The following is an 11,540-nucleotide window of genomic DNA, read 5'->3' as shown; positions in this document are numbered from 1 at the left end:
AAAAAAAAAAAAAAAAAAAAAAAGTTTTTTTTTTTTAAATTAATGGGGTCAGGAGCAGTGGCTCATGCCTGTAAACCCAGCACTTTGGGAGGCCGAGGCAGGTGGATTGCTTGAGCCCAGGAGTTCAAGACCAGCCTGTGCAATGTGACAACACCCCCATCTCTACCAAAAATACACACAAAAAATAGCTGGGCATGGTGGCATGTGCCTGTAGTCCCAACTACTTGAGAGGCTGAGGCGGGAGAATCACTGGAGCCCAGGAAGTCAAGACTGCAGTGAGCCATGATTGCGCTGCTGCAAGCGAGCCTGGCTGACAGAGACTCTATCTAAAAAAAGAAAAAAGAAAAAAAAAATTTGACTGGGCACCGTGGCTCACACCTGTAATCCCAGCACTTTGGGAGGCCGAGGTGGACAGATCACCTGAGGTAAGGAGTCTGAGACCAGCCTGGCCAACATGGAGAAACCTGTCTCTACTAAAATTATAAAAATTAAGGCTGGGTGCGGTGGCTCATGCCTGTGATCCCAGCACTTCAGGAGGCAGAGGCGGGCAGATCACCTGAGGTCGGGGGTTCAAGACCAGCCTGACCAACATGGAGAAACCGTGTCTCTACTAAAAATACAAAAATTAGTTGGCCATCATGGCACATGCCTGTAATCCCAGCTACTCAGGAGGCTGAGGCAGGACAACTGCTTGAACGCAGGAGGTAGAGGTTGCGGTAAGCCAAGATTGAGCCATTGCACTCCAGCCTGGGCAACAAGAGCGAAACTCCATCTCAATATATATAATATATACAAAAATACAAAAATTAGCCAGGCATAGTGGCAGGTGCCTGTAATCCCAGCTACTTGGGAGGCTGAGGTAGGAAAATTGCTTGAACCCATGAGGCAGAGGTTGCAGTGAGCTGAAATCACGCCACTGCATTCCAGCCTGGACAACAGAACAAGACTCCTGTCTCAAATAAATAAATAAAATTTTAAAAAATTAAAATTAAATTAGCCTGGTGTGGTGGTGCGTACCTGTAGTCCCAGTTACTCGGAAAGCAATCCTTGTAAGGATTACTTGAGCCTAGGAGATAGAGGCTGCAGTGAGCTGTGATGATGGCGCCACTGCACTCTAGCCTGGGAAGGAAGGGAGGAAAGAAGGGAGGGAGGGAGGTGGGGGAGGGAGGGAAGGGGGGAAGTTAGGGAGGGAGGGAGGGGGGAGGGGGGGGGGAAAGAAGGAAGGAAGGGAGGGAGGGAGGAAGGGAGGAAGGGAGGGAAGGAGGGAGGAAAATGAATTTATTTTCACAGTTCTGGAAGCTGAGAAGTCCAAGATGAAGGCTCCAGCAGATTCAATGTCTGGTAGGAGCTTGGGCCCTGCTTCCAAGATGCTACCTTGTTGCCACATCCTCACATGCAAAAGGGGTAAGGAAGCTCTCTTCAGCCTTTTCTTTCTTTTTTTTTTTTTTTCCTTGAGACAGAGTTTTGCTCTTGTCACCCAGGCTGGAGTGCAATGGTGCAATCTCGGCTCACCACAACCTCTGCCTCCTGGGTGCAAGCGATTCTCTCCTGCCTCAGCCTTCGAATAGCTGGGATTACAGGCATGCGCCACCACACCCAGCTAATTTTGTATTTTTAGTAGAGACAGGGTTTCTCCATGTTGGTCAGGCTGGTCTCGAACTCCCAATCTCAGGTGATCCGCCCACCTCAGCCTCCCAAAGTGCTGTGATTACAAGCACGAGCCACCATGCCCAGCCTCAACCTCTTTTATAAAGGCAGTAGTTCTGTTCATGACAGATCAGATCCCTCAAGACTTAATAACTTCCCAAAAGTCTCTACCTCCTCAAACCTTCACCTTAGAGGTCAGGTTTCAACATACGAATTTTGTGAGGACACCAACATTCAGATCATAGCATGTTGTATATTTCATATTACATCTCATCATAAAACACACTATCAGGCCGGGCGCGGTGGCTCAAGCCTGTAATCCCAGCACTTTGGGAGGCCTAGATGGGCGGATCACGAGGTCAGGAGATCGAGACCATCCTGGCTAACACGGTGAAACCCCGTCTCTACTAAAAAATACAAAAATCTAGCCGGGCGAGGTGGCGGCGCCTGTAGTCCCAGCTACTCCGGAGGCTGAGGCAGAAGAATGGCGGGAACCCGGGAGGTGGAGCTTGCAGTGAGCTGAGATCCGGCCACTGCACTCCAGCCCCGGCGACGGACCGAGACTCCGTCTCAAAAAAAAAAAAAAAAAACAACAACACACTATCTAGTGACACCTTGGTTGTAACAACATGAATGGCCACTGGTTCAGAATAAGGACAGTGTAATGCAACCTTTGCCTCCCAGGTTCAAGCAGTTCTCCTGTCTCAGCCTCCCGAGTAGCTGGAACTACCAGTGCACGCCACCACACCCAGCTAATTTTTCTTTTTTTTTTTTTTTCTGAGACAGAGTCTTACTCTGTCGCCCAGGCTGGAGTGCGGTGGCACAATCTTGACTCACGGCAACAACCTCTGCCACACGGGTTCAAGCGATTCTCCTGCCTCAGCCTCCCAAGTAGCTGGGATTACAGGTGCCTGCCACTGCACCCAGCTAATTTTTGTAGTTTTAGTAGAGATGGGGGTTTCACCATCTTGGCCAGGCTGGTCTTGAATTCCTCACCTAGTGATCCACCCACCTTGGCCTCCCAAAGTGCTGGGATTACAGATGTAAGCCACTGGGCCCGGCCTAATTTTTGTATTGTTTCAGTAGAGACGGGATTTCAACAAATTGGTCAGGCTGGTCTCAAACTCCTGACCTCAGGTGATCCACCGGCATCAGCCTCCCAAAGCTCTAGGATTACAGGTGTAAGCCACCTCACCCGGCCCTCCCGATGGTTTTAAGTCAATTAACAATCTGTCCTAATCAATAATTTCATGAGGTTTGCAAAATGATAACGTTCAAATTCTAGTTCATTCCGTAAAGCTTTTCTTTATCAACAGAATATTTGATTATCCTAAAACACAGTTCCTGACAGAACGGCAAGATAAATGCTTCTTTATTTTCCTTTAATTATCAATTTTCAAAGAAAGTGTTAAATAGTAGAAAAAAAATTCTTTTTTTTTTTTTTGAGACAGTCTCGCTCTGGTGCCCAAGCTGGAGGGCAGTGGCGTGATCTTGGCTCACTCTAAGATGAAACCTCTACCTCCCGGGTTTAAGCGATTCTCTTGCCTCAGCCTCCCACGTAGCTGGGACTACAGGCACATGCCACCATGCCCAGCTGATTTTTGTATTTTTAGTAGAGACGGGGTTTCCCCATGTTGGCCAGGATGGTCTCGATCTCGTGACCTCATTATCTGCCTGCCCCAGCCTCCCAAAGTGCTAGGATTACAGGCGTGAGCCACCGCGCCCCGCCGGAAAAAAAAAAAAAAAACCTGCTTATTCTTAAACCTGCTCCAATCAGCTTTAACCTCCACCAATTCACCAAAACTTCTCTCGTCAAGTTCACCAATGACCTTCAGGTTGCTACATCTAGGAGGTGAGGTGAGAGAATCGCTGGAGCCTGGGGAAGTCAAGGCTGCAGTGAGATGTGATCATGCCACTGCACTCCAGCCTGGGTGACAGAGTAAGTCCCTATCTCTAAAAAAAAATTAAAAATAAATAAAATTAGCCTGGTGTGGTGGTGCACACCTGTACTCCCAGCTACTAGTTGTTCTGTTCTCCTAATTCTCATCTGACTTGACCTATCAACACCATTTAAGATGTTATCACTCGCTCTTCCTTCAAATACTTTCATTTTGCTTTCATGTCACCACCTTGCCTCAAGTCCTCTCCTTGGATTTCTGATCTATACTCATTCTTTTTTTGTTTTGTTTTAACCTTGAGCCAAAAGATATATTTTATTGTTAATTTATATATTTGATTTTTCAAAGTAAATGCAGTATGTATGAATTATATATAATTTAGAAAATGCAGGCTGGGGGCTGGGCAAGGTGACTCATGCCTGTAATCCCAGCACTTTGGGAGACCGAGGTGGGTGGATCACGAGGTCAGAAGTTCGAGACCAGCCTGGCCAACACGGTGAAACCCCATCTCTACTAAATGTACAAAAATTAGCCGGGCCTGGTGGCTCGTGCCTGTAGTCCCAGTTACTCGGGAGGATGAGGCAGGAAAGTTGCTTGAACCCGGTAGGTAGAGGTTGCACTGAGCCGAGATAGCACCACTGCACTCCAGCCTGGGTGACAGAGCAAGACTCCGTCTCAAAAAAAAAAAAAAAGTTTTTAAATATCTTTAAAATATTTCATGTTGGTACTCAGATTAATTTTTTTTTTTTTTTTTGAGACGGAATTTTGTGCTTGTTGCCCAAGCTGGAGTGCAATGGCGCGATCTCAGCTCACCACAACCTCCACCTCCTGGATTCAAGCAATTCTCCTGCCTTAGCCTCCCGAGTAGCTGGGATTACAGGCATGTGACACCATGCCTGACTATGTAATTTTAGTAGAGACGGGGTTTCTCTATGTTGGTCAGGCTGGTCTTGAACTCCTGACCTCAGGTGATCCACCCTCCTCAGCCTCCCAAAGTGCTGGGATTACAGGCATGAGCCACCGCGCCTGGCCTCAGATTGAATTGTTTTCCAAAACAAATCATAATTCAGCTGGGCACAATGGTGCACACCTGTAATTGCAGCTACTTAGGAGGCTGAGGCAGGAGGATCCCTTGGGCCCAGGAGTTTGAAGCTGTAGTGCCCTACGTTCTTGCCTGTGAATAGCCACTGCACTCCAGCCTGGGCAACATAGCAAGACCCCATCTCTAAAAAATCCCAGTTACTCGGGAAGCTGAGGCAGGAGAATCGCTTGAACCCAGGAGGCACCAGTTACAGTCAGCTGAGATCACGCCACTGGACTCCAGCCTGGGCAACAAGAGCAAAACTGTCTCAAAAAAAAAAAAAGAAAATGTTTTTCTGGCCAGGTGCACGTAGCTCACATCTATAATCCCAACACTTTGGGAGGCTGAAGTGGGAGGATCCTTGAGGCCAGGAGTTTGAGACCAGCCTGGACAACATAGCAAGATCCCACCTGTAGTCCTAGATACTTGGGAGAGTGAGGAGGGAGGGTTGTTTGAGCCCAGGAGATGAAGGCTATAATAGTGGGGGATGACTGCACCACTCCAGCCTGGGCAACAGAGTGAGACCCTCTCTGTTAAAAAAAAATAAAAAAGAAAAATTATTTTAAAAAAAAAGTTTTCCTAAGAGTCCAGATTTGTAACTTGCCAGATTAGTGTAATTTTAAAATATTTTTCTATTATAAAGTATCCATACTCACAAAAACATAAATCAATGTATTACACCCTCTAGAATTAACTATTAATTTTTAATATTTTTTCATTCTTTTTCTATGTGTATTTTTTCACAATTCTATGCATAGTTTTGCATTATAAAATATTTCTCAATATGAAATATTCTTCAAGGTCAGGCGCAGTGGCTCATGCCTGTAATCCCAGCACTTTGGGAGGCCAAGGCGAGCGGATTACTTGAGGTCAGGAATTCAAGACCAGCCTGACCAACATGGTGAAACCCCTTCTCTACTAAAAATACAAAAATTAGCTGGACATGGTGGTGTGCGCCTGTAATCCCAGCTACTTGGAGAATTGCTTGAACCCGGGAGGCAAAGGTTGCAGTGAGCAGAGACCTCACCACTGTGCTACAGTCTGTGCAAGAGTGAGACTCCGTCTCAAAAAATAGTAATAAAATATTCTTCAAAAACATGGCCAGGCACGGTGGCTCACGCCTGTAATCCCAACACTTTGGGAGGCCGAGGCAGGCGGATCACGAAGTCAGGAGATCGAGACCATCCTGGCTAACACGGTGAACCACCGTCTCTACTAAAAATACAAAGAAAATTAGCTGGGCGTGGTGGTGGGCGCCTGTAGTCCCAGCAACTCGGCAGGCTGAAGCAGGAGAATGGCGTGAACCCGAGAGGCGGAGCTTGCAGTGAGCCGAGATCGCGCCGCTGCACTCCAGCCTGGCGACAGAGCGAGATTCCATCTCAAAAAAAAAAAAAAAAAATGATTTTATTTCCTGTTTTATTTCTGCTTATTTCATTAAGTGAAAATATCATAACTTATGTCACCTTTTACTGTCAGTGGAACATTTACTTGTTTCCAATTTCGACAAACTCTGCAAATGCACATCTTTTTAAAAGAATCTGCGTTTCTGATTCTTCAAAATAAATTTCTAGAAGTGATATTACTAGATGAAAGTGGATGGAGAGCTTAAAGGCTCTCAATTACTCAGGAATTACTGGGTCAAAGAGGATGGCCCATTCATAGCTTTCGAATAAAAATAAATATTGCCAAACTGCTTTCATGGAAGGTTTTCTAATTCACCCTTTCACCAGCAATATAGGAGAGAGTGTGGCTTACGTTAATAAAAAGAATTCTGCTGTTTTGAGCAGTACTAAGTGGTGCATTTAAACTTATATTTCTTTGATTAGGAAGGCTGACATTCGTTCCTGAAATTCATATTTCTTCCTTAGTGAATTGCCTGTTCCTATCCTTTGCTCGTTTTTCTATAGGGATATTATTTCATCCTTTCAGTGTTGTTTTTACAAAATAAACAATTTTTTGTTTGTTTTTCCCCCGAGACGGAATCTTGCTCTGTCGTCCAGGCTGGAGTGCAGTGGCGCGATCTCGGCTCACTGAAACCTCGGCCTCCTGGGTTCAAGAGATTCTCCTGCCTCAGCCTCCCGAGTAGCTGGGATTACAGGCACGCGCCACCATGCCCGGCTAACTTTTGTATTCTTAGTAGAGAAAGAGTTCCACCATGTTGGTCAGGCTGGTCTCGAACTCCTGACCTCAGGTGATCCGCCTGCCTCGGCCTCCCAAAGTGCTGGGATTACAGGCGTGAGCCACCGCGCCCGGCCCAACAAATTTTTTAGAAAGCCATCTGGATGCTAGTCCATGACTGCTGAACACCGGCTGAGGCTCCCAAAACTGCGCTCACCGCTTGGGGACTTTCCAGCTGGCCTTTACTCTCCATGGCGAAAGCGGACTTTCCACAAACCTCCACAGTGCGAATTACCGCAAAGGCGTCGACTCTCCCGGCCTGGAAAGTCTCGCGGGATCTCAGCTGTCCTTGGGGCAGCCCCCTAGCACAACTACAAATCCCAATATGCAACGCGCCCTGTGGCCCAAGCGCCCGAATGAAGGCTAGGGGCCAAAGTCATGTGTCTGACTGCGTCACCCGTCCGGTCCTCTCTTCCACGCCTTTTTCTTCAGCTTCCACCTTGGTCGCCATCTTGTGCGTGAGGTTATGGAACCTCTGAGTCCCGCCAACTCTATGGTCGAGCGTTTCAGGGATCAGCCAATCGTAATCTAGATCTCGCAGTAAAGCCCCGCCTCTATCCGCATGGAGGCGGGAATTGCCACGAAGCTCCTGTGGAGGGAGAGGAAGCAGCTGCGGAAAGCCAATAAGAGTGGAGGAATCGATGACGCAAACCAATGGGGACGCGGGGATATTACGGCCAATGAGAATGGAGGAGGTCCAGGACACGTGGGTGGGGGAAGCTGAGAGCTGAGACCAAGGGCTAAAGCTGGGAGGTGAGTCTGTCACCTTGAGCCGGGCGAGCGCAGTGGCCGAGCAGGGGTTGCAGGGCATTGGGAGTGCAGGTGACTTGGGACCGGGAGCCAGCATAGGCAGGGTTGTGGGCTGGGCAGTGAGGAGGGGTATTTCCCCCCAGAGCTGGGAGAGGCGATGGCAATCTAGATATGGCCTTATCAATGAATGTTAGTTACCAACGGTAATGAACGATTGACTGCCTCGGCTGGGGCGGGTCGACGACTGCTGTGTAAGATGGGCAGGACCGTGCGCAACACCTGCCCAGTGTCCGCCTCCAGTCTTCCTGGGAGACCATTCCCTTTCGTAACATTTCCCTCCTGGGGCTTGGGCCCCTTTCCTTGACTTCCGATCTCCATGACTTTCCCTTGAAGACCCGCTGCTCTGTCCCTCTGACCTCTAATGCCCTCCTCAGCTGGCGCACGGTGCAAGGAAGAGAGTGGTCTAGGGAGGACGGGCGGGGGTGAAGGGGACGACCAAAGGTCGTCACTATAAGCAAACAACCAGGTTCTCAATGGGATAATTATTACTTTTTTTTCCCCTCTGCAGACTGAAAAAATGCAGACTACCGGGGCATTACTCATTTCTCCAGCTCTGGTAAGCTGCCGCGCCGCGGTGCTCTGTAGTACCAGGTGTATGGTGTGGGCGCCATCAGTGTTTAATGAATGAACCCAGGGGAACTTGGCGTCCTGATGATGTAGGCTCTTTGAGGTGGCTGTAGGATGTGATGAAGGTAACTTCTGGGCCTGCGAACCAAGCTGTCTTGGCTTTGGAATGTGGTCAGAGAGTCTGGATTTGATTTTTATCCCCAGTCTGGCTTGGCCATAGAGACAGCCCACTAAAACAGTGGCTTTCAACAGTGGCTGCATGTTAGAATCATCCAGGGAGCTTTTAAAAATCCTGATGCCTAGGCTGCACCTTTGACACCATTTGCATCAGAGTTTGGGAATAGGGGTGGAACCCAGGCATCTGTGTCTTTTAGACTTCTCCAGATGATTCCACTGTGCAGCCAAGTTTGAGAACCACTTCACTAAAAACTATTTCAAAAACGCCATGTTACACATGGCTCTCCTGGATGGCTATTCCAGTCGGTTTCCAGGGCTGATTGGCCCACTCCATTTAGGGTATGTAGCTGTGAGTGTATTTTAGCAGAATAAAATTTCCCCCATCTGATTACTTGGTGATCTGGGTATAAACCTTTCCTGTACCTGCTTTGGTATTAGTGTGGGTTCTTGTTCCATTCTGGAAAACCGATTAAGGCTGTGCCCAAAGGAGTGAACTTTGGTATGGTTTTGAATGGTGAAGGTTGCCACTGCTGACTACATCAAGCTATCAAGACAGCTGTCTCTGGGGCAGGCCTGATAGAAACAGGAATAAATTGACCTTGAAATACATTGAACTTATTCTGTTCATGAAATCTGTAGTCATTTTTGACAGCTCAGCAATTAGGGTTTTTTTTCCTTGACTGATTTGGTAGGATGTGGCTTTCTGATTTTACAGATCCGCTGTACCAGGGGTCTAATCAGGCCTGTGTCTGCCTCCTTCCTGAATAGCCCAGTGAATTCATCTAAACAGGTAAGGGAGGAATAGCCCTCTTAGGAATGTTCCCAAGGCCCAGGGTGGTGGCTCACACCTGTAATCCCAGCTCTTTGAGAGGCTGAGGTGAGAGGATCACTTGAGCCCAGTAGTTCAAGACCAGCCTGGGCAACACAGGGAGACCCCATCTCTACAAAAAAATATAAAAATTAGCCATGTGTGGTGGCATGTGGCTGTAGTCCCAGCTACTCCAGGGCTGAGATGAAAGGACTGCTTAATCCCAGAGGTTGAGACTGCTGTGACTGTGCGACTGCACTCCAGACTGGGTGACAGAGCAAGACCCTGACTCAAAAAAAACCCATTCGTTCATTAATTTTTTAAAAATCAAGGAATGTCCCCAGACAGGGGTCCTTCAGGTTAAGTTGTCTTTAGACCAAAGTGGGAGGAGAGTTGGAGAATCTGTGTGCTTTAATAGTTCTAAGTCCCCCAGGGTGAGCCTTGTGAGGTCTGCCTAACCCATGAAATTTCCCTAGTCCTGTCTGACAACAGACCCGAAGACTAATTCCCAGCATACTCTGCAATCAGAGTATTCTGCATTTACCAGGCAGTTTGCCAACAGTTTCAGAGCCCAGGTGGGTGGGGTGAGGGAGGTAGAGTCAGCCACCTGTCCTTATGCCATACTATCTCTCTGCTATCTGGCCTGCCTTGCTTCTCTTTCTAGCCTTCCTGCGGCAGCTTCCCACTCCAGGTGGCCAGACGGGAGTTCCAGACCAGTGTTGTCTCCCGGGACATTGACACAGCAGCCAAGTTTATTGGTGCTGGGGCAGCCACAGTTGGTGTGGCTGGTTCAGGGGCTGGCATTGGAACGGTGTTTGGCAGCTTGATCATTGGCTATGCCAGGTAAGTGTGGGTGGCCTGGAGCATCTCCCACTGTAAATTCCACCGTTTGGGGAAGCCTCAGCTGAAGAAGCTCCCTTAAGGAGCCTTCAGATTGATTTCATCTACATCATAGTTTCTCCAGAGAAAACATGTGTCCAGCCTGGCTCACTTAAACTTACCAGGTTGGTCTACTCTGCTTGTCCATCCAAATCCCCAGGATCTGTGCGGGCTAGGCCCTCTCCCAGGAGTAACACTCCACTCCCCATTCACCTCACCCTCCTATGTCCTCCCCTCCCCTCACCCCTTCCTCTCCCTCAACTGGCAATTATCTGTGTCCCTGGCAGGAACCCATCTCTCAAGCAGCAGCTCTTCTCCTATGCCATTCTGGGCTTTGCCCTGTCTGAGGCCATGGGGCTCTTCTGTTTGATGGTTGCCTTCCTCATCCTCTTCGCCATGTGAGGCTCTGCGGGGGTCACCTGCCTGTTGCCGCTGCGACTCCACGCCATTCCTGGTGCTGGGGTGTACTAAGCTTTACCATTAAACACAATGTTTCTGTAAACCCCTGTCTGTGCCTCTGTCCTTTGACCTTCAGGAGGGCCTTGGTAGAGGGTGAGGAGAGGGAATTTGGTCAACCATTGGTGATTGGGAACTCCTCCGGGCTGAGAAGGAGCACCGCCATGAGTGTAAGAACACAGAGGGTTCTCGTGTTCATGAGGAATGTGGGTTTGTCTGAGTAATGAGATTCTTGCCTTTTCCCTTCAGATTTAGTATAGTTGGCCCTTTGTATCCATGGGTTCCATATTTGTGGATTCAACTAACAGTACGCAGAAAATCTTCAGGAAAAAAAGTGAATGGTGGTGTCTGTACTGCACATGTACAGACTTTTTTCTTGTCATTATTCCCTAAACAATACAGTATAGCAATTATTTATATAGCATTTACCTTGTGTTAGGTATTATAAGTAATCTAGAGATGATTTAAAGTAGATGGGAGGATGTGCATAGGTTATATGCAAATACTATACCATTTTATATAAGGCACTTGAGCATCTGGGGATTTTGGTATCCACTGGGGTCCTGGAGCCAATCTCCCACAGATACCAAAGGATAACTGTAACGACTGTATGTTAATAGATATAGTCACAACTGTATATTAATATTAACACAACTGTATATTAATAGGCAATTATATAATAGGTTAATTAATATACTGTATATTAGGTTAATAAATTATTAAAAATTAATAATTTGAAGGGCTTAATTTGCACCAAGCATTTTACATTCATTATCTCCACAACCCTAAGAGTTATAAGCACAACTTTAAAAACTGTTTTGCAAATGACAGACCCAGGGTTTGGGGAAGCAAAATAACTTATCTAGTATCACAGAGGTGGTAAATGGCAGATTGGGGATTTCTCCCCTCAGGCCAGCTTAAACCTTAAACTGTGTGTTGTTCTATCTATTTCCTTTTTTTTTTTGGTCCCATCTATTTTCATTCCAGTCACAACAATTAAGGTGGCGCAGAAAGGGAAACTTGGTCCCAAAGAAGTTGT

General features: G+C 47.4%; 1 protein-coding gene across 2 annotated transcripts; it reads left to right on the top strand.

Annotated features, from left to right (window-relative positions):
* The first annotated feature begins 7,476 nt into the window (after positions 1-7,476).
* On the top strand, positions 7,477-10,547 carry ATP5MC1 (ATP synthase membrane subunit c locus 1). Of its 2 annotated transcripts, none has more exons than XM_023203946.1 (5): positions 7,477-7,557; positions 8,123-8,170; positions 9,074-9,148; positions 9,831-10,009; positions 10,333-10,547. In XM_023203946.1, exons 2-5 carry the CDS (start codon positions 8,132-8,134, stop codon positions 10,445-10,447), a joined length of 408 nt encoding a protein of 135 aa, XP_023059714.1. In that variant the 5' UTR covers positions 7,477-7,557; positions 8,123-8,131; the 3' UTR covers positions 10,448-10,547. The 2 variants fall into 2 exon arrangements, with proteins under 2 accessions (XP_023059714.1, XP_023059717.1); XM_023203949.2 differs by having other exon boundaries at positions 7,504-7,626.
* The last annotated feature ends 993 nt before the right edge of the window (positions 10,548-11,540 follow it).

This window comes from Piliocolobus tephrosceles, chromosome 16, assembly GCF_002776525.5.
Source record: "Piliocolobus tephrosceles isolate RC106 chromosome 16, ASM277652v3, whole genome shotgun sequence".
NCBI classification, from domain to species: domain Eukaryota; kingdom Metazoa; phylum Chordata; class Mammalia; order Primates; family Cercopithecidae; genus Piliocolobus; species Piliocolobus tephrosceles.
This window is presented reverse-complemented; position numbering and strand designations above follow the sequence as displayed.

What these genes read in the sequence shown, in the direction of transcription:
- ATP5MC1 (XM_023203946.1), top strand. Translation starts at nt 8,132, where the DNA reads ATGCAGACTACCGGGGCATTACTCATTTCTCCAGCTCTG. An exon ending in TACTCATTTCTCCAGCTCTG is followed by an intron (nt 8,171 to 9,073) that starts GTAAGCTGCCGC and finishes CTGATTTTACAG; the next exon opens with ATCCGCTGTACCAGGGGTCT. An exon ending in TTGATCATTGGCTATGCCAG is followed by an intron (nt 10,010 to 10,332) that starts GTAAGTGTGGGT and finishes TGTCCCTGGCAG; the next exon opens with GAACCCATCTCTCAAGCAGC.